The sequence below is a fragment of the Amphiprion ocellaris genome, chromosome 19 (genome assembly GCF_022539595.1).
Source record: "Amphiprion ocellaris isolate individual 3 ecotype Okinawa chromosome 19, ASM2253959v1, whole genome shotgun sequence".
In the NCBI taxonomy this organism is placed as follows: Eukaryota; Metazoa; Chordata; class Actinopteri; family Pomacentridae; genus Amphiprion; species Amphiprion ocellaris.
The window spans coordinates 30769199-30796848 of NC_072784.1; the positions used below are offsets into that span (position 1 = coordinate 30769199).

General features: G+C 41.8%; 1 protein-coding gene across 4 annotated transcripts in view; it reads left to right on the forward strand.

Moving 5' to 3' along the window:
• The window catches only part of LOC111576159 (trinucleotide repeat-containing gene 6C protein-like), a 63559-nt gene that overhangs the window by 16088 nt on the left and 19821 nt on the right, over positions 1–27650 (forward strand). For 2 of the 4 annotated variants that reach the window (XM_023281710.3, XM_023281712.3), the window contains exons 4-5: positions 12996–13343; positions 24147–26651. In XM_023281710.3, coding sequence (XP_023137478.2) covers positions 12996–13343; positions 24147–26651 — 2853 coding nt within the window. Of the gene's footprint in view, positions 1–12995; positions 13344–22397; positions 22556–24146; positions 26652–27650 lie in introns of those variants that run through there. The other 2 variants (XM_023281715.3, XM_023281714.3) reach the window with 2 other exon arrangements.

A 27650-nucleotide genomic window follows, 5' to 3' on the forward strand; every position in this document is an offset into this window, starting at 1 on the left:
TGATTGCTGTAGATTTAACTGAAACAACACATTTCAGTTTATAACTGCCTGCAGTCCCTTTTTTTTTTGCTCAAAAACTAGATATATTGCAGGATTTAAGTTCTGGTTTGTGTTTAGGCTGTTGTTGTTTTTTTCTGATTGTCAATGCAGCACTAACCCACGAGGGAAAGTCACGCTGGACTTTACTGTACAGTATCACATGAATAAATATGCTTTAAAAAAATGTGTCTTTTAGAGGAAAGTTTAGCGGGGACGGTTAGTTAGTGATGCCTAGATTTCACTCATTTCTAATAAACCGTACATAATTCTCATGCAATCATTTCCTTAGCATAACCAGAAGATGGCATTAATAGGAGTTTTGTTTTTGGAACCATATCATGCCTTCAGTTCATTTTGCACCAGAATTAGACCAGACAGAGACCCTCCTTCTCCGGCTGGTTGTTTAGTCTGCAGCAGGAATCAATGGACAGCTTTCACTCCGCTGCAAACCCTCCACTCGACTCATCACAGATTGTTTTGGAGCAGAATGTTTGCTGATGAAATGTAAATGTGACACACAACGTGCTGGTGTTTTTTCTGCCCGTCACGTCGCTGGCACTGGGAGAGTGAGAATATGTGTGCCACAGCAACGAGCCGGTAGAAATATCCTACAAAGGGCCCCCTCAGCTGTGCCGGCAAACAGGAAACTACGTTCTCATGGCTTCACGTGGCTCCGTCTGTTTCTCCTACTCTCTCGAATCAACCGGTGTTTTTTAGCAGCCACCACCCTACACTTTGCACAATGCAACCGCAACAACTGGCTCCATCTTTTCCTGTGCAGCACACCTTCTTCAGCTCCCTTCTCCCTCTGCTGCCTCCTCCTCTGGGCCCAGGGTGGACCTCTGCTAGAGCAGACAGCAGCTAGTGTGGTGTTACTATGGTGCTCAGGGTCTTCCAAGAAGTCTCCTGTGTACGGATGCCTGGTTATTCAGCCTCCGCGCTCGTCCTGTTCTCCTAATTAGGTCCCAGCGTACCTTTCATTAGTGTCTGAGACAATCTGCTTCTCTTACCTAACTGGTCAATTCATCGCTTATGGAAGGGGTGTCCAACATGTGGCCCATGTGCCAAAACCGGCCCTCCAGAGGGTCCAATCCGGCCCGTGGGACGACTTTGTAAAGTGTAAAAATTACAGGGAAGACATTAACTGCAAGTTGTAAATCTGTAAAACTATAAATTTAAAAATATTTCCAGACCATGACAACTTCTTTTGATCATAAAGTAAAATACCAGATTGTTCATTGTTCTTTTGTTGTTTCGTGTCTCATTTTTGTAAAATTTTGTCGTTTATGTTGTTTTTTGTCTTTTTTTGTCTGATTTTGGTCGTTTATCATGTTTTTGTCGTTTTGTTTCTCATTGTTGTCCTTTTGTGTTTCCTTTTTGAATCGCTTGTTTTTTGTCTCATCTTTTATTTTGTTCCTTTTGTTGTCATTTTTCATCTCGTTTGTGTCGGTTTGTAACTTTTTTGTCTAGTTTTTTGTCTCTTTTTGTTTTGTCTTGTTTGTCTCATTTTTGTCATTTTGTTTCTCATTTTGTAATATCTTGTCTTGTTTTTGTTGTTTTTTTGTCTTTTTTGTCAGATTTTTTTGTTTATCTCAAGTTTTTGTCGTTTTATTTCTCGTTTTTGTCATTTTGTGTTTCCTTTTGGGCTTGCTTGTGTTTTTTGTCTAATTTTTTTGTTTTGTTCCTTTTTTTGTCGTTTTTTTGTCTCGTTTGTGTCCATTTTTTTGTCGGTTTGGAACTTTTTTGTCTAATTTTTTGTCTCTTTTTGTTTTGTTTTGTGTTGTTTGTCTCATTTTTGTCATTTTGTGTCTCATTTTTGTAATATTTTGTCTTGTTTTTATTGTTTTTTGTCTGACTTTTGTCATTTTGATCATAAAGTAAAACACTCTATCATTCAATTCCAGATACCTGTGACTAAATGTTTTGTTCCTTTGTAGATAAACTGTGATCTGGAAGTTGTAATGTGTAAATGATAAACTGAGGCACAATGATGTTGAAATTGAATTTATTTTTCTTAACAATTTTCAGTTTGTTCATAATGTTTTGTAAAAAGATAATTCCTTAAATGTGAACATTTTCAGAACATACGTTTTTGCACCAAAACCAAGGAAATATTTGGAGTTATGTTTATTTATAGGTTATTATGCTGTGATTTTACTGGTCTGGATCACTTGAGATCAAACTGGACTGAATGTGGAACCTGAACTGAGATGAGTTTGTCACTCCTGACTTATAGTGTCAAAAACGTGGTTTTTCTGTATTTCTTTGTCATTCGTTACTATGAAATATCATAATTGTCATGTAGCTGTTACAATAATGTACAGAAATGGGCTTTCATTCTAGATTTTATAACATTATTCGTGATTTTTCAATTGATTTGTGAAAGAAATCCTATAATTAATCCTCCATTCTGAATTTCTTTGCAGACACAAATGGGCTAAAATGCTAAATATGACATTTAAAAGGGGTGAGGATCACAACAAAACTAGGTCACGACATGGAAATAATTGCGCTCATCACGGACTGGTTTGAAGTTGAGGAGAAAAGCTCGGTCTAGAGGTCAATCTGTGGCTGCAACACCGAACACATGGGAGAGAGAATGAATTCTAACTCGCGTTCATTAGCGCGTTCAAACAGTGACGGGGTTGAGGGTGAGTCGGACGAGAGGAGTAAGAGGTGGAAGGAGCCACGTTGGTGACATTATAGTCTCATTAACCCGTCCTTCAGAGAGACTGGGAGGTCAAGGAGGTGAACAGAAGTCGACTCGCCGCTTTTGAACTGATCCAAACAAAATTAGCCTCCAAAAATGACACATTAGTCTGAATGGGGGATAAACCCATTACCGGCCTGGGCTATTGATGATCTGAAGGTGCTACTTCAGGTCTGATGTAGCTTCTTTTTTCTGTCTGTGGTCTCAGAAATGTTTCTCTCAAGCAGAGAAAAACTGAACAACAAACCAGGAAATTAGCTTTTCTCACAGTGGCTAAAAGTGAGCTGCAATGTGGAGCGACGATGTGTTGGAAAAGTTAATTAAATACATTACACCAATTTTTCCTCCATTTTAACCCTGGAAAAAGAGATATTTCCACTTAGAAAATGAGCATATCTTGCACAACATAGTGCCAAGGGAGATTTCTTTCTCACAAAACCTCCTGCCCTCTTGCGTTTTCTGTGTGATATTACAGTTTGAATCGTTTTTCGATGAGTTGTGCAGCTCAGCGGGTGTCGCCCAGGTCAGGAGGACGGGACGCTCTGCTCTCCTTCACACTTCACTTCCTCTAAATCATAACAGACAGAGGGATCTGCTCGGTCTACAGCTGTTCTCACAAAAGGCCGGGGACAGGGGAAGCTGTTTGTCTCTGCACAGGCAACCCTCCTTGACCTCCGAGAGCTTCTACAGATTGAGAATAGGTTTGAACAGAGATACTTATTAACCCTCATGTCGTCCTGCGGGTCAAAATTGACCCGTTTTAAAGTTTGAAAATGTGGGGAAAAAAATATATTTTCACAGTGAAACTTCTGATGTCCACATTTTCAACATTTTTGGGAAATCTTTGAACTTTTTTTGGTGGGGAAAAAAGAAATGTTCAAAATGTTTCTTTAAGAACATTCACAAAAAAATCAACCAAAATCCAGTGAATTTTGCTGGATTTTGGTTGAGTTTTTTGTGAATGTTCTTAAGAGAATATTAGAAGTTTTACTGATATATATGGAATCACTTTAGATATTTTTAGGATTTCTTTGGAAAATTTTTACTCATTTTTTGAAAATATTTACAAGAATTTTTTTTGCCCAATTTTTTTTTTTTTTTTTTTTAAATAAAACCTTTAAGGAACATTTTTAAGGAATTATTGGAATTTTCTTCCTGAAGGTTTTGCAAATTTTCAAAAATTGGGGGAGTTTTTTTGCTGAATTTTTGGATTTTTTTCAGACAAGGAAACAGTATTTTTTGGTGCCCATAAGTGAGGACAACAGGAGGGTTAACAGACCAGAGTAGCCAGACAGCGTCTCAAACCGCTCAGGTGTGCGTTTTTGTTGCATTGTTCAAATGTCTCGTTAACATATGATTAATGCTCTGACCTACATAGCCTTGAGTTCTCTACGCAGCGGCGGCAGACGTTAAGCACTTTTAAAAGGCGTTCTTTTTTTTGTCTACGAGGAATGTGATGCATTCAGGGCTTTCCCTCTTAACTACCGTGTCATAGTTATTCACTTCTAATTAAACCCTTTAATCTGCTCTCTTGTGAGACTTGCTGCTCACACTTTAAAGCCCACAGGAGGAATGAGATGGAAGACCCCCAAAGACACGCCTCCTTTCCTCATTCTAGTCTTTCTGTTGCTTTATATTAGACGTCTGATGTGGATCTACAAGTTCACCTTTTTACTTCAGTTAAAATGGTACAGTTGGCCGCAGAGGCAGCTCTACAATACACATGAAATACATGCATCCTAGAGAGTATCAAAATAAATGAATGCTCATAGATGAAATGGCTATAGTCTCCTAAATATATTGTATGTTTTTTTTTGTTTTTTTTTATACAGATTTGCATCAGCTGCGCTTTAGACTGAATTCATCGAACCTAATGGACAAACAGCAACAGCATTTCTTTCGGTAGTTTGTAAAAGCTTCATTCATTTCCTGTGCATCTCTGTATACACTCGACCCGAGAGCACCGGATGAATGAATGCATGCTGATGCTGTTTAATAACTGCACCAGCATGATGCTCTTATTAATGCTGTTACACTGATAACATTAGCATTTCTTTCATGTAGACTCTCCCGCAATCACAAAATCCAATGTCATGAGTTTCAGTGATTATTTCAACCAGTACAGGCATGAGAAAATAGGTTTTTGAGCATTTAAGAGTCAGTAAAAGACACCTGGGTGTGTTGCAAGATTTGAATTGCTGACATACAATAACGGTCAAAAGTTTTAGAACAACCCAATTTTTTTTTATTGGAAATTATGCATGTTAATGTCTCATTGAACTGTCCTTTCTCCTACTCGACAGCATTCAAAAATCCTGTGTGATGAACCAAAGATTTCAGTCCATTACACCATCTTCCAGTCTTCAGTAGTCCATTGACAATGTTTCATGGCCCAGGCAAGCCTCTTTTTTTCTGATTCTGGTGTACCATTTCAAGCTATTCATTGGACTTGAACTACTTGAATTTCAGTAAAAAAAAAAGAAGAAAAAATTGATTCGTTTTAAAAGTGTATGTAATGTCAAGCAAACATATGGATTTGTTTAAATAAGGAGATGTTCAGCATACATCGTTTTTCTTTAGCTTAATAACTGCTCAGGAATGAGCAAATGAAGTCATTTAAAATGAATTTCCAGCATTCTCTAGTAGAAAAAAGCTGATATATTTCAAGTGGTTTGTTGTTGTTGTGGGCTGCACAGTGGTGTAGTGGTTAGCATCCCTGGATCGCACCCTGGCTTTCCCGGGATCTTTCTGCATGTTCTCCCTGTGCATGCTTGGGTTTTCTCCGGGTGCTCCCGCTTCCTCCTGAGGTTAATTGATTATTCTAAATTGCCCGTAGGTGTGAATGCAAGTATGATTGTATGTCTCTATATGTAGCCCTGTGACAGACTGCTGACCTGTCCAGGGTGTCCCTTGCCTTTGCCCTCAGTCAGCTGGAATAGACTCAAGCCCCCCTGTGACCCTAATGAGGATTAAGTGGTGTATCAATAATGGATGGATGATGTTGTTGCACCATACTTACAGACAGACATGCAGATTATAGCTAACCTAGTTTGCCAGCCGCTCTGTAACACAGTTTAACCACCAGTGCATGTTGTTATGTGGACGTTTCCACCTACAAGATAAATATATACTTGTGAACTCCATAATCATTGGTCCTACACACACTGACACCAAAAAGGAGCGCTCAACTCGAAGAATCTCCGTCAGTCAAAGGGTCTCCGACATACTTATCTCATGGCTTTCCTTCTCTTTGCTGAATTTTCCCCAACAAGAGCTAAATGAGTCACGAGTCAGAACCGCTGGTGACCTTTTGTTCGGCTACACAACATGTTCTGTTGTACTGTCATGTTGTTTCTAAGCTACATGTGGAAGATTTCTCGCTTTTCAGTTTATTATTAGTCGCAGAGACTAGTGTGCAAATCAGGAGTGTTGTAGGTACTTTTAGTTGTTCTTGCAAAAATTCTGCTGTGGCTCCTGAGCAGCTGCCATGTGGGTCATTCCAGAATTGGAGGACATTTGGGATTCAAAATCTTTGAAAAATCAACCTTCTCTTTTACAGTTTTCTGCTCCATATTCATCAATAATAGGTATTGATTGGCTCAGCTTCCACATCAATGGCAGCATTTTTATTCCATGTTTTCTGTGGTGTTTGCTAACCCTACTCTAATCACAGTAACAGGGTTGCTAATCCATGCTAATGTGATCTTTTTCTCAGCAGTAGAAGCTAGATATTTAGCTGCTGTTACTGCTGACCAAGAGGACAAACTGACTGATGGAAAACAGTCCAAAGAATTAGTCTGATCCTGATAATATGAGGTAGAGTGAGACATTCAATCAAGGCTGACAATGGGATGGAAATATGAAAAATAGAAGAGAGGACATAGCTTTGCTCTACACATTCTTTAGGAAAACTGTTTGATGTAAATGACAAAAACAAGACACAAAATGACAGAAACAAGACACAAAACGACAAAAACAAGACAGAAAATGACAACACAAAATAACAAAAACACGACACAAAATGACAAACACGACACAGAGCAACAAAAACAAGACACAAAATGACAAAAATGAGACAGAAAACGACAAAAACGTCACCAGCAGGTTCTGCTAACACATGTTCTATGCATAATAATAATAATTTAAAATATTGTGTTGATTAAAAATAATGTTCCCACAATTACAAGAGATGTCAATGAAAAAAATAATACCAAAAAAAGGAGAATTAAATTTCATTTGAACTGTTTTATTTGAGATTTAGTTTGGTCATCGGAGCGGTGAGAAAAATGGCATTTTAGGGGGAACTCCAGACTTAGTTGGTATTTTTAAAAATACTTTCAAACATTCTTTTCTCCTAGTTTTTTTAGATTTGGTCTCAGGACAAGAACATTTACACAACGACTGCATGTTTCTGTAAAATGTACATGGATTATTTGAAACTTGATTGGTAGGACATAAAATGTCGTCCAGTTCTGGAATGACCCATTTGTGCATCTCCAGTCCTGAAACTCTCACACAGAAGTATCCTTTATCTTCAAGGTCAGGTGTCCTGTTTTTCTACTTCCACCTGAGAGAGGCTGTCGATGCTTCCCACCCTCTCCTCCTCTTCTACCTACCCTCCACTCTTTGATATCTCCCCAGACAACCTTTGGGTCTTAAACAGTCAGGCAAGCCTGCTATCATCTTTTCTCTGGGAAAATTAAGAGCCCTTTTAAAGTGGAAAATGGGATGTCTTCCTCTGCATGAAGCACATACAGCCCCAAGGCCGAGGTTTGACGTGCATCTTTGATGAAGTGGGAATTCTCCTGAGCAGCCGCCGCACAGCTGAGGACTGTGTTTTTGCAAATAGGCTGTCAGAGATAGCGACTCTGATCTTTTTATTTGCCTCGTGAGACTCAGTAAGCCACACCTGCCGGAACATTTATTATTTATTTGATCAATCCGATCAAAATAATTGCAATGCCGAGTGAATTTGTGTTGTGACTGCTTGTTTGGCGGCGTCGCTGACCGTGCAGGACTTGTGCCGCTTGTTTTGAATTGAGGAATCTGAAGCAGCGTATCGGCAAATAGTGTTCTAATTGTAAGTGGATTTGGATGGGAGCTGGTTTGAGGCAGTGAGACGGAGCTCACAGTGGAGCTCTGAGGGGTGGAGACTCACTTCCACACACTCTCTCCATTCTCCTCATCACTTACCCTCCTCCCCGCTCGCCGACTCTCCCTTTTCCCTCCTCGTTCCTCTCCTCCGATTGGCCGACGCAGCAGCCAGCCATCTTCCCCCCTTCCCCCTCTCAGCTTCCAGAAGAATCTACGTCACACATCAGAGAGTCCCGACTGTACGACGATCGCCTCCGTACACTGTGGCGCGTCCGCAAAGTCGTCCTCGTCGCCTGTTTTCCACCTCTTAAAATCGACGTGGAGGCGGGGGGTAGAAGCGACCGGGAATTATTGTGTCCATCTGCCGCCCTTAATACAGTAATAATGACAAGAGGATAATAGTAGATCACTGGAATTGAAGGAGAAAGAGGGGGAGGGATGAGAGGAAATGGAGCAGATGTAGAGAAATCTGATGAGAGGCGAGCTTCCCCCACCAGGAGTGGAGCCGAGTCAGGCGGTTGTAGAGAGACTGCGGTACTGTGGGGCAAAAAAATAATAAAAATGACACAGGAACCCCCACCCACACATGCACTCAGTCATGACAGATAAACGAGGGAAAAGAAACCCAACATGTCTGTCTGTGTTTGCTGTGCATGCTCCACAACACCATCCTGCCCTCTCCCCTCGGTGTGGGCCTCAGCATTACATAACTCTTTGTTTTTGTGGGGCCGGCCGCATGTGTGCGAGTTATTCGTTGCTTCACCGCACACGCTGGAGACGACAGCCAATGAGCGAGGCGCTGCTCTTTATAACTCGTTTAGGCCGCACAAAGATTTTCTTTTTTCTTCTCTCCCCACTGCAGGGACTCAAATACCATTTTGGCTCGGTGAACATTACGTCCAATCAGCTGATGTTTGGGTTCTGCTCTTGTACAGTGTGCGTACGTTTAAATGTGTTGGGGTTTTTTTTGCATCCTGTTTACATTGTGGTTTCCCAGATTATTCTGTTACATAATGAAATGTGCTTAGTGTACCATAATGCATCTCATCCTGCAGCAGCTATGGTGATCCTGTTTGACTTAGTGTTGACCCCTAACCTCGCACTTCCACATTCAGCTGCTGTAAATTAGCCTGCAGAGGATTTTACACTTCACAGTTTGGCGATATTTCTTCTTCACAATGTGCAAAACTGAATTTAGAACCAATATTGAAAGCAGATATAGTTGATATTTAAATAAAAACAGGGAATTTTCACCAGCTTTACAAAGCTTTATCGTCGGTTTTACCTCATTGTTTAGCTGTCGACTTTAATAATAATAATTTTATTTACATAGCACCTTTTAAAAGGAGATTTTACAAAGAGCTTTACAGACAAGGGACAAAGAAAAAAGACGTAAACCCAGGAAGAACATTGAACAAACATAGTAAAAGATGTTCAGCATAAATTAGCACAACACCACCAGATAAAATCATAAGGTGCCACATCAAAATAAGGGTAAGAACAAGTGGAATAAAAGACAAATAGGGGGTAAAACCATAAAGACCAGGCTATTAACAGTAAATAAAACAGTTGGGCAATATAATAATAATAATAATAATAACAAGAAAAGCACTCAGAGTGCAGTCCTCCTCCAAGGCTGCTCATTCCTTCATATGGCATTGTCTGAAATGCAGCATTTTTTTTTCAAAATGCAGAATTTGTTTTTTAGTTATTGATCATCAGAAATCACAACACCATAGAATGTGTCCATTTAATATAGATGTATCCACAAACAAAATGACCTTGCTCTAAGCACAGGTGTGTGTTCTGCATGTGTACGTTATGTACGGATACCAAAAAAGTGACCTAAATATGTAACGGGTGGCGGGAATTGATGGGACTCAGAAACACCCCCACAATTTAATCAGTTGTTCCTTGGATCATTTCTGATGGATAAGTCCTGATAAGTCCTCAGTGGTGGATTTGTAGTAGGATCACAATCATGTGATCATCAGCAGGCAGCTGATGTAGTGTTCACTTGTTGTCATAGTTACAGTGATGCCGTGCCGCTATCTGGCAGTGATATAGAAATCTTGAACAAATCCGTGGATCTGGACTATAAGCTGCATCACTGCCAGAATCTAATCACTTGGTCCGTTGCTGTCAGGAAAATAAAACCCCCAAAAATGCAGTGTCTTCATGCACTCGATATGCTCAACAACTCTTTTTATTCTAGTTAGTAAACAGCTGGTGAATATATTGTATGGAGTATTTAGTAGCTAAAGAGCCACATGTTTACCCTAGCTGTTGGTAGAGACCAAACACAGAGCTAAAAAAGACGCGCACCAAATGAAAATGTCTCTCTGGAATCTTTTTTTTGCTATTTTCTTCTTTTAAAAGGTGATATATGCCAGTGTTTCCAGCTTCCACTGCTTCTGAGTTGACAAAAAACAGAAGTTACTGCAGGTCTTAGGCTCTGCCGCTCGGCCGAATAGTTGGACAGAGATGAGATGTGGAGCTCAAGCCAAGCGCAGGCCATGGGAAATGGCTGGTCGGAGCTGGCAGAGAGATTCTGTTGCTAAGGGTAACCGAAGCTAGTTGGACACGAACATTCGACTTCAGCAGTTAATAACAGCTTTGGTGGAGCGCTGAGAGGTGATTATTTCAGGGGCCATAACCTGCCACAAACCATGAATAGTTTACGTTGATGGGGCTCTTTACAGGACCGTCCCGCTGGAGACTGTTGATGATGCAGCAACGAGTCCATTATCTGCTGCTTGACCTCTTCATCACTGAAAAGGAAATCTGTGAGCCCACTGTGAGGGAGTTGTGTGTCTCAGTGCCACCCTGAGATTATTACAGTCAAGAGCAGTCATGTGTTTAGACCAGCGGTGTCAAACTCCACATTCAGTCTAATTTGATCTGAAGTGATTCAGATCAGTAAAATCACAGCTTAATAACCTATAAATAACCACAACTCCAAATGTTTCCTTGGTTTTAGTGCAAAAATGTACATTCTGAAAATGGTCACATTTAAGGAATTATCATTTCACAAAATATTATGAACAACCTGAAATTTCTTAATAAAAATAAATTCAGTTTGATCAACATCATACCTCAGTTTATCATTTACACATTACAACTTCCAGATCAGAGTGTCTGCAAAGGAACACAACATTTAGTCACAGCTATCTGGTAATGAATCATGTAGTATTTGACTTCATAATCAAAACGACAAAAGTCAGACGAAAAAAGACAAAAACAAGACAAAATATTACAAAAATGAGACACAAAATGGCGAGAAATGAGACAAACGAAACAAAACAATAAAGAGACAAAAAATATAGACAAGTTAGAAAGCAGAAAAAGTGGACAAAAACAAGACAAAAATTGACACAAAAAGAGATAAAACGACAAAAAATAGACAAACACAATTGGGACATAAAGGAAACACAAAATGACAAAAACGAGAAACAAAACGACAAAAACATGAGACAAATGACAAGAAGACAAAAAAACAACAAAAACAAGACAACATATTACAAAAATGAGACACAAAATGACAAAAGAACAATGAACAATCTAGTATTTTACTTTATGATCAAAGCAATGTCTCATGGTCTACAAATTATTTTAAATTTATAATTTTACTAATTTACAATCTGCAGTTAATGTCTTCTCTGTAATTTTTACACTTTGAGGGCCAGTTTTGGCCCGCGGGCCGCATGTTTGACACCCCTGGTTAAGACTGACTGCTGCCTAGAATCGAGCTTCAGGCGTATCTGCTGCATTTATAGAATCTCCTCGTTCGCCTTTCTGGATTTAACTCAATGGTCGTCTTCCAAAAGTGACTTTTTTAAAAAAAGAAGCTGTGGAGGAAACGCTCGGCCGCAGCAACGTTCCAGAAAAAACTGGAGCCGCGCTGGTGATTGTTATTCGTATGTTTGAGCTGCAGTTCTTAGTAAATCTGTTGGTCTTTTTTGTAAAAATGTCAGTTATAATACAAAATCTGAATCTAAAATAGTTTATTGAGCCGTGAGGGGAAATTACTTTTACGTTTTTACGCCTTAGAAATCGTTGCCTTCAAATCTGATGCACTTTTAATTTATTTACATGTTGCTTATTTGGTTTGTAATCTGTTGTTATACAGTTTTTAGATTATTTAATTATTCATCGTTCCTCATTTGGTTATTGATGCATCATTAGTTTATTTATGTGTGCCTTGTTTTATTTGTTTATTTTTAATCTGTGTTCTATTTATTAAACAGCTTTTAGAGTTTTTAATTATTTACTTATTTAACACAGGTAATTTCTTTATTTAATTATTTATCATTGCATTTAAAGCACTATTCATTTATTTAAGTGTGGCTTTTTTGTTTATTATATTTGGTATTACGGTTTTTAGGGTTTTTAATTATTTATTTAGTACAGATTATTTATTTAACTATTTGTTTTTTATCTTTGCATTCGGTTATTGATGCACTATTAGTTTATTTACCTGCTGCTTGTTTGCTTTTTTTTTTAATCTAAATGTTCTACTTATTATACAGCTTTTCAGTTAATTAATTAATTATCAGTGCATTTGGTTATTGATGCACTATTAATTTGTTTACCTATGGCTTTTTTTTAACAGATGTGTTCTATTTGTTATACAGTTTTTAGGTTATTTAATTCTTTATTTATATATTTATTTATCATTGCATTTGATGCACTATTCATTTATTTGCATGCTGGAAGTTTGGTTTTTTTTAGGCTATTTATTTAATAATCATAGGTCTAGCTTAAATATTTAGTGCAAAAATGTTATTTATCCTATGTGCTGCTCTACTTGGGTAATAAATTTCTATGAAATTAGGTCATTAAAATTTAAAGATAATTAGAAAAATATAAGCATAAAGTATAAAAATGTACATTGCAGTTCTAGTTGTGTTATTGCACAAAGCAGTAGTTGTTGCTCATATATATAGAGAGAGAGATAACTGCTGCAGGTGAAACAAAAATGCATCATCAACAAAAGGACGTACACCTTTTCTACTGCTCCAGCAGTAATGTTTGGATACTAGTGTGCATTCAGCAGCTCTGCTTTTTGCCTCATGCCTCCTTCACCTCCCCTCATACCTGCGTTTCTGCTCTCTTGTTGTCACCTGTCCCCTCCTCCCCTCCACCTCCGCAGTGCCAGACTCTGCCAAGCCCGACCCCGCCCTTCCTCCTGCCCCCGTCAGCCCCAGCGCCGCCCCGTCTGTACCCCCAAGCAGTGGAAATGGCAAGCGGGCCCCGCCGGGAGGCCAGCCTCAGACAGCCCAGCAGCCCCAGACCCCGGTCCAGCAGCGCTACCCACCCAGAGAGGTGCCTCCACGCTTCCGCCAGCAGGAGCACAAGCAGCTGCTGAAGAGGGGTCAGCCGCTGCCTGCCGGGACGCTGCCGCTCATCACCACGGGACGCGCCGCCACTAGTGAACCTGCAGCAACAGTAGCCATACACTCCTCTCCCTCCTCTTCCTCCACAGCCAGCCTGCCCACAGGTCAGCCTGGACACTCTCTTAGCAAACTCAAACTAAACTTCAGAGAAAATGCATTTAGTGATTATGGGAAGTGAAGGTTGCTGTATTTTACTGACAACATAATGGGTATATTTACACTACAGTTCAAGAATTCGAGGTCTCTTAGAAATATAATTATTTTTGAAAAGCTGTTTTTTTCAATGAAGATACCATTAAATGAATGATAAATCCAGAGCAGACATTGTTAATGTGGTAAATGACTATTGTAGCTGGAAACAGCTGATTTTTAATGGAATATCTCCGTAGAGGTACAGAGGAACATTTCCAGCAACCATCACTCCTGTGTTCTAATGCTACATTGTGTTAGCTAATGGTGTTGAAAGGCTCATTGATGATTAGAAAACCCTTGTGCAGTTATGTTAGCACATGGATAAAAGTGGGAGTTTTCATGGAAAACATGGAATTGTCTGAGTGACCCCAAAATTTTCGAAGATGGTGTAGATCGTGACATGGAATAGATGCATAGCTTTACTGAGTAAGGCTGTGCGTTTCAATCAATCTTGCTAACACTACAATACGATTTGCATTCTTACGGCAGCAAAGAGGATAGTGCAAACATTTAAGAAATATAATGAAAATAAACCGAAAATATGCATAAAAATTAGCTCAGGTTGTCCAAATAACAATATTGCACATACTAATGATGTCGAACAGATTCTTCATGAGTAGAAATACCTGTAGAGGAGTGTTAGTATTGCACCGATTTGTCTGTAAGTAGAAGAATAATGACATTGCACAGTTTGTGGCGTTTTCTTGGTTGAGAATGCTCTGCAGCACTGTTTACATTCTGGCTTTTGGGTATCTAGATTGTTCTTGACCATCGGTTTAAAAATATCCTCATTTGCAACTCGCGTTCCTAGAATTTTGGCTTTGACTAGGTGCTAAAATATAAGTTCTCTGCCAACATATCAGCTGTTGTGTTTATATCAGGTGTGCCAAGTTGTGGTTCCGTTGTGTCGGCGACTATATCTACTAATTTTTTGCGTTATTTCTGTTCTGCGGTTGCTATAATGTGGTATACCTGTTGATCAGTGCAAAAGCGTCTCACAGGTGCTGCCTGTTTATTTTCCCTGTGCCTAACTGGGAATTAGGAATGGGGATAGAGGAATACAGGGGTAGAGGATAGAGAGTAAACACAGCTGGCAGTCTTTGTGTTTGTGTGTTTTCCTTCCTGCTGCTTTACGTGTGATGATAAACCAGGCTCTCGCGTGGTCTTTTATTTCCTATTAAAGCACTACCTGCTCTTTGAAATGTTTTAAGGCACTTTGCACGTTTTATTGTCTGAGGAGGAAGCTCTGCCGTAAGCCCGTCTGAGCTTTATCTCCATGGCGATGGGAAGTTTATCCTGTCTCTTTCTCCTCCCTCTCATCATCATCATCATCTTTATCCTCCCACTCTTCGCTTGGCTTTGCTGACCGGCCCTTCAGTATTTCCTGTTTCAGGAGGAGGAGCGATACGGAGCTAGCTAGTTGGCCGGCCGCCTCGGTGGGCCTGACCTGGCATGGATAGAAAGACCAAGTGAGAAGGAAAGAAAGAAAGAGAGAAGGAAGGAGAGCGAGCGTGGCAGAGGTCCAGTTCTGTGGGCTGAAGTGACTCATGGCTTACGGTAAAAGCTGCTGCCTCTCTCCACCCCTCTCTGGCAGGCCGGCTCAGCTCTGCTTCTGCTCTCTGTGCGTCTTTGAACTGCCGGATTACATTAGGACAGACGGACAGACGGACAGATGGGAGGAGCTTCCAGACTGGAGGACAGATAGGAGAGCAGTGGGAGGGTTTTTCCTCCATGTGCAGACGTTGCATGCTGAACTGTGCAACTCGGAGAGAAAGTTTTGGGATTCTACAGGTGTTGTTTCTGTTTTTAGATAATATGCAGCATTCTTCTTCTTATTATTATTATTATTATTATTATCATCATTGTTTAACTCGCATCAGTCGGTGTGCTCTGCTGAGAGAATGATCGTCCCCTTCTCTGCTTTCATGCCTTCCTAATGGAACCACTGGCTGCATTCATCGCCTTCCCCTTTCCTCCCTACTCCCCCTCAGCCTCACCCCGTATTTCATTACCTGGTCACATGTGGAATCACCGACAGACGTGTTCTGTGCGTGCACACGTTTGCATGCATGTAAACACAATCATTGTTTACTCCACTAGACAGAAACAGTGTGACTCTGCTGTAAAGCCGTGCAAAAAGGGTGTGTTTGAATGGTCAAAGTTCATGCTAAGAGTTGATAGAGATTATTAGTTTAGTTTTAGTTTAGTTTTTTTTTTAATTTCATTTAGCAGCTAAAGAAAAAACTATTCAATACAATACAAAAACTAAGTTTTTGTCATTTTTGTGGCTTCTTGTCGTCATTTTGTGGCATTTTGTAGTCCTTTTGTGCCTTAAATCTTGATGTTATGAAGATCTCTGTTCCTTTTAAGTTCTACTTACTTTCTCTTTTTGCAAATCTGTTCTGGACATTGACTGGTACAGTCTCTTTATGAGCTTTATACACAATTTGCAGAATAGTGATTACTATGTCATGAAATTTCAACAATTTTAACTGAAGGAATAATGGGTTTGTTGGATCTCTATGGTTTTTTGATAGATTATTCTTATATCTTTTTGCTTTTTGCATCTTTCATCTTTTTTTAGTAATTTATTGGTGTTTGTAGTTATTTTGTGACTTGTCATCTTTTTGTGGGTTCTTGTAGTAATTTTTTGGCTTTTTGTAGTCATTATGGGACTTTTCTCGACATTTTGTATCTCTTTATAGTAATTTCATGGCTTTTGTAGTCATTTTTTGGCTTTTTGTAGTCATTTTGGAACTTTTTCTAGACATTTTTCATGTTTTTGTAGTAATTTCATGGCTTTTGTAGTCATTTTCTGGCTTTTTGTAATCATACTGTGACTTTTTCTAGACATTTTGCTTCTTTTTATAGTAATTTCATGGCCTTTGTAGTCATTTTGTGTCTTTTTGTCATCATTTTTGGCTTCATGTAGTCATTTTGTGGCTTTAATCGTGGTTTTTTGAAGATCTCCGTTCCTTTTAAGTTTCTTTCTCTTTTTGCAAATCTGTTCTGGACATTGATAGAGTTTCTTTATGAGCTTTATGCATAACTTGCAGAATACTATAATCTACTATATCTGTTTTAGCTGAAGGAATAATAGGTTTGTTGGATCTCCATATGTTTTTCGATTGATTTTTCTTATGACTCTTTTCTGTAAAATGAAAATTGACTGGATGTTTCCCCAAACTTCAACACAGTAGGTCAGATATGGAATCATCAGAGAATTATAGAACATGTATATGATGTTATCCCTTAGTTATGTGACATCCCATATTAAGCAAACAGTTGTACCTCAAATTATTTATTAGTCTGTGTTTGACAATAAGGTCCTCCTCTCCCTTGTCGTCTCACATTTTGTTTTACCGTTAGCTTATCTGAGAATCAGCTTGCAGTCCTAATGTGTTGCACTAAAAATTTATGGCTCCCCCTGTTTGCTTCAGTCTAACACCCTTTGTTAAAGCCCATAAAGTACTGATCAAAGTTTTACATGACACCGACAACAACACGTTTGGATGTAAACAGGCCTCATCAGGGGGAGAGCAGTGCAGCTAATGCGTTAATGGCTCTACATGCATGCTAGACTGGATGTGCTCTTTAAGTCTGCTGATGATGCTGTAAAAGAGCCCTGGGAATCCCCTCAAAGAGGACTGGGATGTCTTGTGATGTGATTAAACATCAGCTCTCTGTTAACCACAAATGTTCAGCTCTCTCTCTCTCTTTTTTTCTGTCTTGTCTCGCTCGCTCTGTGCCCGTGTTCCTCTGACTTTTTCTGGCGTGTTCGTTGTTCTCTAATGCACGTGTTCTCCTCCTCCACCTCCGCTACACCAAAACCACAGCTCACACATACTCTCATTGGCCCGAGGGCAGCCAGGATTAGTCGGCTGCACACACTATATGTACGTCTGTCAATCTCCCCATTATTGTAGCCTCCTCCCAGTGTTGCCTTTTGCTTGGCTAACAATCCCTATCCTGAGGCCCTTTCGTGTAGCGGAGGCATGAGAGAGCGAGCTATTTTAAGCCTGGCACGCCGAAGAAAGACCTTGACCTGATTTATCCTTTAGAGGAGGAGGAGAAAGAGGATACTGACGGGCAAACATGACGGCCAGATGTCTCGCTTGTGTACTTTTTGAAAGACACATTTTGTCCTTCTGTTATTTTATTTCCCCCTGGGATGAAGTGGTTGTTTTATTACCAGTTCAGCAAATTATCTGTGCAGCTTCAGCATGCTAGCAACATAGCAATAAAAAAAGCTAAAAGCGAGTCTTATCTGCTGGTTCTGTCTTTTCCACTTTGTCTTAAGTCCTGTAAATCTTTTGCAGGGATATTCCTAAGGTCAAAATTTATGCACAGATCTGCATATAGATCTAAAGAAATAGCCTTAGAACAGGGGTGTCAAACTCATCTTAGTTCAGGTCCACACTCAGCCCAGTTTCATCTCCAGTGATCCACACCAGTAAAATCACAACATAATAACCTATAAATAACCACAACTCCAAACATTTCCTTTGTTTTAGGCCAAAAATGTTCACATTTAAAGAATTATCTTTTTCCAAAACATTATGAACAACCTGGAGGTTCTTAAGAAAAATAAATTCAATTTCAGCAACATTCAGCCTCAGTTTATCATTTATATATCACAACTTACTGATCACAGTTTATCTACAAAGACAAAACCTTTAGTCTCAGTTATCTGGAACTGAATGATTATATTTTACTTTATGATCAAAACGACAAAGGTCAGACCAAAAAAGACCAAAAAACAAAAACCTGACAAAATATTAAAAGAACGAGAAACAAAATGCCAAAAAATGAGACAAACAAAACAAAAAAAGAGAAAAAATTAGACAAAAAAATTAGAAAGTGTCAAAGCAATGGACAAATGACAAAAACGAGACAAAAAAATGGCAAAAACGAGAAAAAACGACAAAAATAGACAACACAAACGAGACAAAAAGGAAACACAAAACGGCAAAAATGAGAAGCAAACAATAAAGTAAAACACAAAATTACAGAAAGAGACAAAAAACAACAAAAACCAGACAAAGTATTACAAAACTGAGAAACAAAATGACAAAAGAACAAAGAACAAATAACTTGTCATGGTCTAGAAATTATTTGAAATTTATGGTTTTACAAATTTACAATCTGCAGTTAATGTCTTCTCTGGAATTTTTTCACTTTACAAAGTCGTCCTGTGGACCGGATTGGACCCTCTGGAGGGCCGGTTTTGGCCCATGGGCCACATGTTTGACATCTCTGGTCTAGTAACTGTAGGATTTTATCTTGTGTTTTGTTGTCGTGTGGAAGTACTTCTTCTAACCAGCTTACGACACGCTGGAACAGTAATACTGCATTATTCCAAATGTGTTTCAGGTTTGTGTTTGCCTACTCTAATGATAATTGGATTGTTCAACACTTTCATTCAGCAGCTAAGATGAATCATCTTCAGTAGATGCTTTTTTTTTTTTTTTTAAATAATTTCAGTTCCTGTAACATACATTCTGCAAAAGCACATCATTTAATTTGCTGCTAGAGCTCAAAGTCCAAAATATTGCATTCTAATAATTCTTTTTCATCAAAACAGAAGTTAAAAATGCTTCAGTTTACTGTTTATGTGGCAAATAAAAGCATCAAATCTGCACATCTGAAACTGAGAAGATCAATCAGTTGCCACAGAATGTTCTGATAAAGTGGATTTAGCACATTTTCATTTCAGCTCCAAACTCATCTACTCTGCAGAAGCGACGCGTCCGTCCATCCGTCGGTCGCTCTGTAACGTGAAATTTATATCAGCTGAGCCGATCTCACTTCAGAACAACACGAGCAGCTTCTGAGCTGAGACGTCCCACATCAAAGACAGCAGCACAAGGACACATTCTGAGTTACGCTTGCATTCCTTCCTGTGACCGCAGAACAACAGAGTACAGAGGAAATATCACCTCTGGTACACCAAACTTAATCACTCAGCTGCTTTACTGGTGAAGCTGAGACTCATAACAGCGTATTATGTTGCATAAACGTTTTATTTTAATAAATCCAAGTAAGCAAGTGCTGTAACTATTAGTTGGACTATTTACTTTGCAGATGTGACCCTTGCTTCTCTGTGCATCAAATCAAAGCCAGAATGTTTGCGATCATTAGACGTGGAAGTAGCACATTCCTGGGAGGTTGTGTTTGTGTGTCTGTCAGAGAGCTCGTTCATCTGGCTGGCAGCATGCATTGTCAGCGCTGTACCATCCAGTCTCTGTGCCCCTCGGGGACTTCATTAAGCCAGGATCAGTACAGCTGAGGCCCGCACAGCCCTCCTAGATTATTTCCTCCTGTTTCTCAGCATCCATCTCTCTTTCATTTTCTATTTTCGCTATGTTTCACCCCTCTTCTACCCCCCAGTTGTGTTTGCCTCCATGCACACTCCTTCAGAACATTTCTACACAGAAAAACACATTTAGCACAAATATTATCTGTTAAAATAAATAAATCAGATTGGATGTCGGTAAAGCATGAACCTCTAAATTGAAGGTTAAACTGTGATTGTGAGCGCACAAATGTGATGAAGTGGCAGAGACGAGCAAACTGAGCCCAGAGAAAAGCATTATGTGCACCAAGAAAACCACTCCAAAATGTACAAAAGGTCCAAAAGTGAAGCATTTGTGATTGCAAACAGAAGCTAGATTGAACTACGTAATATTAGAAGCAAGACATATGAATCTTTCAGGGGATAATGATCCAAAGCACAGCGGCTCTCAGTCTCATGGTCCTAAATCCCAAAGAGCAGCAATGTGATGCCGTAAAGAAAACTTCCACCGCAGCTTTACATGCTTCATTTCATGCCTAAATGTTGCAGAGAAGTTCTGCAAAATAGGAGAAACTACAAAATACTGGAACAGATCAGATGTCCTGATACTTTCCTCTAAAACAGGGGTGTCAAACATGCGGCCCGCGGGCCAAAACCGGCCCTCCAGGGGGTCCAATCCGAATTCCTAGACCATGCCAAGTTGTTGTGATCATAAAGTAAAATACTAGATTTTTGATTAGATTTTAGATGTTCATTGTTCTTTTGTCGTTTTGTCTCATTTTTGTAAAATTTTGTCTTGTTTTTGTTGTTTTTTTTGTCTTATTTTTGTCATTTTGTGTTTTGCTGTATTTGTTGTTTTGTGTATCATTTTTGTCGTTTTGTGTTTCCTTTTTGTCTCACTTGTGTTTTTTTGTCGCTTTGTACTTTTTGGCTCTTTTTTTGTTTAGTTTCGTATTGTCTCATTTTTTGTCATTTTGCATCTCATTTTTGTAATATTTTGTCTTGTATTTGTTGTTTTTTTTGTCTAACTGGTCGTTTTGATCGTAAAGTTAAAATACTATATCATTGAGTTCCATTTAGCTGTGACTAAATGTTTTGTGTCTTTGTGGACACTGTGTGATTTTTAAGTTGCAATGTGGAAATGATAAACTGAGGCACAACATTGATGAAACTGAACTTATTTTTCTTAAGAAACTTCAGGTTGTTCATAATGTTTTGTACAATGATAATTCCTTAAATGTGAACATTTTCAAAATGCACTTTTTGCACTAAAACAAAGGAAACACTTGGAGTTGTGGTTATGTATAGGTTATTATGCTGTGATTTTACTGGTCCAGATCACTGGAGATGAAACTGGGCTGAATGTGGAACATGAACTAAGATGAGTTTGACACCTCTGATTTAAATCATCACCACAAAGTTCTGCATTATAAGCATAAAGTTAGAATGCTATGGAACCTGAACTAAGATGAGTTTAACACTCCTGCTTTAAAATAAATGCCATTTCACATCCAGTATAGCGAACTTCATATGTTTTTAAGTGTCTGAATACGTTCTTGTTATGAATATTGTTAGAAGTCCAAAGGAAAGCATGACAGGACGGGTTGATCTTAACTTTCAGGAAGTGCTAGTGTGGATGCAAACACTGAACTGTGTGAACGTTAACACACAAAGCGGCTGTGACCTCACCGTGTGTTCAGTCCTCACAGCAGAGAGGCTGAGGGGGCTGAACCTCGGCCATAAAGGGACTCTGTTCTCCACCAAACATTGACTTATTGTGTTGTTGTGTGGGCGCTGGGATCATTTGTAAACAATAGCCGCCTTGATCCTGCTGCTCTCTCTTTCTTTTGCCAAGCTCCGTGCCCTTCCTCTCCTCTTCCCTCCATGCCTTCTGTCTCATGGATATCTTCCTCTGTTGTCACTCCGTGTCTTGTGTAGCTCCAGTGCCATGTTTGGAACCAGATTACCGCTCAATAATCACGTTATTCTAGCAGATCCGTACAAGTTTGCTCATTTCTTGTGCTGACCCCGTGTCCAGAAAGCTTCCCCCTTAAAGTGGCAGTTTTCTGTCTTGAGCTCGCTGCTTAGGATCGCTGCGTTTCCGACTCGTAGTCATGAATTCAGACAACAACAGACGCGTGTCATTGTCTGTGATCCGGTCATATGCCTGTTCATACATAAACGTGCATATGTGTGAGAAAATGTGCGATTCCAGCACTGGAGGGGGGTGCAGCAGGCTTTTGTGAGGTTTCTCATGCTCTCTCTTGCCTGCCACTGCTATTCAAGAGGCTTTCCATTGTGGGCGGCAGTGCTAATTGCAGATGGAGCTAAATATTTAGTGACAGTTTTGAAAGGTTGAAAGATGCGAGGGTTGAGTGGGGGGTAGAAGAGTCCCCCCCTTTTGTTTTGTTTTACCTCATGCCTTGTGAGTGCATAATGAAAGTCTCCCCCATTTCTCTCCAACACTCCCATCCCCTCCCCCAGCCAGCCTTGTTTCGGTGCTTTTCCAGAGAGGGAGAATATCCTCCGTCAGGATAGGAATAGAGTACGATATAAATAAAGCCAGAGGGAGGCAATAGATAGAAGAGGAGAGACCCAGCCAAAGCAGTGTTGGTGGGAGGGACGGAGCATGAGGGGTGAGGAAGGAAGGGAGGGGAGAGGAGGGGAGGTTGTCTCATGCCGCGCAAGAGCTGTGCAACTTCTTGGCAGCATTTCAGAAATGAGCCTCAGAAGCTTGGCGAGCCGAGCAGACATATTGAGACAAGGATGGTCGCTGCGTTGCACAAAACCTAGTTCTTTACAGGATGGTTGGGAGGCACCTCTCCACAGGTATTTCATTACCGTGTTGCACATCTTGCTCTCTTTCTTCCCTCTGCCTGTTTTTCTCTGCCTCTTCTGCGTCTGTTTTGGCTGCTTGCGTTTGCGCACCCTGGCACTTTTAAACATTAAAGCTGCAGCGACGGTGCATCGTGGACGCTGTGGTGTTGAGTTCTTATGCCGTGTGTTTATTGTTGCATTAGAGGCGAGCGCGCTGTTGAAGCAGATGCAGACAGTAGATCAGTGCCTTTTTGGCTCTGGTTCAGGACTGAGAAAATGGCGGTCCACACTTCTCAGTAGAGTGACGCTTCAGAACGACAGCGCTGTGTGTCAGAAACACAGTGCCCTCTTTTTTTTTTCCCCTCTTGCTCTCTCACTGCAGCCACTCTCCCTCTCCTTTCCTTTACTTGCAGGCATTGAAGTGAGCTTGAAAACAGGGGGTGGTACACAAACGCTGTCACTTCCCTCATGTAGTTGTGACACAGTCTGAGTATTTGCATACAAACTATGCATGCGAGGACGCGTGTAAACAACAGCAGCAGAAATAAGATGCGGAGGCGGCGCCAGGTTGATCAGTGCAAGAGTCATGATCTGCATTTGGACTTGTTTGTACCAGCACCATGCAAATACAGGCTGGACCTCCAGGGATGCTGTTGAACTCACCCTAAGAGGAAACAGCCGAAACATTACTTTGGGTAGTCGGGGCAGTTATTAAGGCAGATTGAGGCTGGCGTGTTGGTGAAGGGACAAGCTTCCCATGTTCATGTTAAGTAGAGGTCATAACTGTGGTGGTACAGAGGTCAGAAGTTAAAGATGACTCAGCTGCATCATCTCTGCAACAGATTAAAGTCTCTAATGTGGTTCCCAGATATGAGAGTTCACATCGGGATGGCCTGTTAGATTTTATACTTTCTACTTTTATATATAAAGAAAATACTATGAATATGTGTGAGTTCAGTATAAAGTTGCTGTTTTTACTGCAAGGGTTTGTTATATTGATTTGAAAACTGCGAGCCCATTTCTAATACTATCTACAGTGATGACTACACAATAGCTTTATTGATAAATTACTTCCCATGACAGTGATGAATACAAAGCTTTTAAGCAACAATTTTTCAGCAGCATTTTTTCAACAGATTTTTCACCAATATTTGGTTTTGAGAATTGAAATGCAGCCAAAAAGCATTTGAGGCAAAGTCAGAGAATAAAAATATGAGCAAGCTGAAAATGTCCGCTGTTTCTCACTTCAATTTTTGACAGATGTCTTTTTAAGTACAATTGCTGAAACAGTATTTTAAAGTATATAAACAATGACCTGTGAAAATGTTTAGATATATTGTGCATAAATGTTTCCTTCCTTTGCCCTCATGTTCGTCACTCTCCTCCATGTTTGCATTTTCAGTGTAGGTGGTATTTATTTTCATTAAAAAAGCATCTTGTGAAGTGTATGTACACATAAGGAGACACCTTACATGTTGCCATGGTATTTCAACCTTACTAAGCTTATGTGGGCGTGATGACGTACGCAAGTTATGCCTCTCTGCTCTCATCCTCTTGCTCATTCTCATGGTCTGTTTTCTTTTTTTTCTATCCTCCCATACAGAACTGCCCCCACAGAGTGGCCAGGGATCCCAGTATGATAATCCCCTCTGGGGACATCAGCCAGCCAACAGGAGTGCCACAAATGCTGCATCTTCCCCCAGTCTCAGTGGCTGGGATCAACTGATCATTGACCAGAAGGACACAGAGGCTTGGCCTTCTATTACCCTCAGCCAGAGCCAGGCCCCTCCAGGAGGATGCCCTTTGGACACTGATCCTGGTCACTTGACCAGCAGCAGCAGCAGCAGTAGTACTAGCAGTAGTTGTAGTACAGTGAGTATGGCCACGGGAGCCAATAGCCAGACAGGCCACTTCCCTGCCAATCACCTTAGCAGCAAAGCCAACAGTGGGCCCAGCCCTGCCAATCATACTGGAACCAGCATGCTTTCTAGCCAGGTTGCAACCAGTCGCAGCTGGGGCACTGGGCCTGGACCCTCCCATTGCCCCCCTCAGTCCTCAGTGGGGAGTGAAGGGAAGGGTGACAGCCCAGTGGGAGGAGGAGGAAGCAGCAGGGGATGGGGTTCTTCTTCATCATCCTCCACCACCAACTTTAACTTGAACCTAAACCCTAATGCCAACCCGTCTGCCTGGCCCATGTTGGGGCATGACGGGGGCAGCACAGGGGGAGGCAGCTCAGGGGGAGCCAACACCATTTCACCTCCTCAACCTACACCTAACCTCTGTAATCCACCTGGCCCCCCACCAGCCAAGACCAGCACCTGTACCGGAGCCAACACTAACAGCAACTCCTCGGGGATTGGCAGCGCCTGGGGTACCATAATGGCTTCTGATGCATCAGAGCCACACCCCTCCCCGTCCACGAATGTGTCTTTCAGTTCAGAACCTCAGAACCTTAAAACTGATGGACCAAATCACACTAATAAGCAGGAACCCCCCAGTCCTATTCGCAACTTGCCTGGCTGGGGTAGTGCACCTGTAGGCTTGGGTTCCATGGGTCAGCCTCCAGCAGGGGGCTCACAGGTCAATGGGGAAGATGGTAGCTCGGTATGGGGCAACAGTGGCAACTCAAAAGCAGCTCCTTCTAAGGAGGCACCTGGCTGGGACTCTGGCTGGGGCCATGGAGGAGGTGGAGCAGGGAATTCTGGAGGCTGGGGTGAACAGTCTGCTGGGGACTGGGGTAAGCAGCACACTGAAGAGGCCCAGGGGGGCTGGGACGCACCCAGCTCTCCTCCCCAGGATTCACAGGCTAGTCCTTGGAGCAGAGCTGTGAGCACAGCGGGTGCTAGTGAAGGGAGCAGTGACAGCATGGAAGGACATCCCCGGCAGAGAGACCACTCATCCAGAGATAATCCAGCTCCTCTGCTGCCTGCCCAGGATCTGGACCCCAGGGTGCTGTGCAACACTGGCTGGGGACAGACCCCTGTTCGCCAGCACACCTCCTGGGACATGGACAATACTAAACGCAAGAATGATGCAGGCAATGAATCATGGGGCTCCGGCCCAACTACTCCAAGCGATGCCCAGGGGCCGTCCAATACAGGCCCCTCTCAGAGGACTGACTCTGGGAGCAAAAATGATGTGCCTGGTTCTCAGGGAGCTTCTGGTTGGGGTGGAAGCATAGCTGCTACCAACCAGCCCAGCTCTGGTTGGGGAGAGCCGCCCAACAACGTTAAGCCCCCAGGAGGCCCTGGTGGCTGGGGGAACCCTCCAGCAGGGGGCCCCAACACCAACATACCCAAGAATGGTGGTCAGTCGTGGGGAGAGGAGAAGTCGACTGGGTGGGAAGATTCTCACGTCAAGTCAACATCCCAGGGCTGGGGAGAGCAACCCAAAGCATCCCACAACTGGGGCAATAGTGGAGGGAGCAATAATGCAGGAGACTGGGGAGAACCAGAAGAGAGCAAAAAGAGTCCCACTAATCCTGGTTGGGAGGGAGAAGCAGGAGGCTGGAAGGAAAACCCACGAGGCTGGGGAATGTCTTCTTCTTCAGGACCTGGGATATCTGGATCTGGAGGAAATGGAGGCTGGGGAGAGTCTGTCCCCCAGCGTCCCAGTGGCCCTCCTCAGGGTTGGGGTGGGAAGCCTCAGGATGGGCCCAGTGGTAATAGTGGAGGAGGGGCCATGGGCTCTTGGAGTGGCTCAGGCTCAGTGAAGCAGGGTGCAGGCTGGGGTGGTGGTAAGCAGGACTCCTCTGCTGAGCCTACAGGCTGGGAAGAACCCTCCCCTCCTTCAATCCGACGTAAGATGGAGATAGATGATGGGACCTCCGCCTGGGGGGACCCTGGTGCCTACAACAAGGCAGTCAATCTGTGGGACAGGAACAATCCAGGAATGTCCCAGACTAAAGTCACCACTGGAGGCAATAATCCACCAGGTTCCAACAACAACCATCCCCACTCTCACAATCACCCTTATCATGGGCCACCTGCACCTTTACAGAACCATAGCCAAAACAGCCAAAACCCAGGCCCCACCAGTGGGCCTATGGATCCCACTGTGCCACATCAGTCTGGGCCAACTCACAACAGGGGTCCCCTGATAGCTCAAGGTAAGACGAGACTCTGCTCCGCACCGTGTTATGGTGCCACATAGCCAAGTTAGTCTTTTGTTTCTAATATACACACAATATACTGTTATCAGCATTCAGATTTCAAAGGTGATTTGATTTCAGTTCATCAGACGAAACTCAGGGTGAGTTGTAGTGCCCGCCTAGGTTTCCCCTCTTTCCTTTACCCTGTTTAAAGTAAAGGTGTCAAACAGGAAAGCTGGTTAGGTAGTTAGCGCAGCACACTGTTAAGCTCCAAGCTGTTGATCCACTTAAAGGTAAAATCTTGACCTAATTTGCACTCTTTGGATTTACATCTAATCAGTGGCCTAAATCAGTGCCAGCCCTGTCCCTCCATGAGGCTCCTCACATTTCACAACACTGGGCTCCACTCTGCGGGTAACCCTGGCAACCTCACATGGGGGCCCAAAGGAAGCACAAGAATGCTGTTTACAAAGTGCCTCGTGAAAATACTGATTCACCACAAACTGTTTGAGACGGATCGGAAGTGTGTGATTATATGGGAGCCACCATCTGTCAGTAGTTGAAGGGAGGAGGTGGAGCAGCCCCTCTGCTCTGAGAGGAGGCAGATGCCCCCTGCTGTCCCTCACTTGACCCTGCATGGTGATTCCATGTTGGATAAAACTCGACAGCAATCGACCATATAGTGGGTTAGTTACAAATGAGAATAACTCATCTATAAATTGGAGAGGAAACATGAAAGTTTACGCCTTTTAAATGAGTGTAGCTCTCGGGCCAGTCGCACCACAAGGTTGAATGTTAACTATAATTTTGGAGCAGCTTTTAGGACTTGACCTTTCCCTGTAGGGAGAGCTAAGCTGAGCCTGGCGCTGCTGCAGGCCTAAAGACAGCACTGTGGTTGCTGTGCCAAAAGGGACTGGGAGGTGCCAGATCTTAAATGGGCATCTCTTCCCTCCATCTACCGTCCTGCTAAGCCAAGTCCAGGTTTCTGCCTCCCTGCACGGCTGGCACTTTACACTC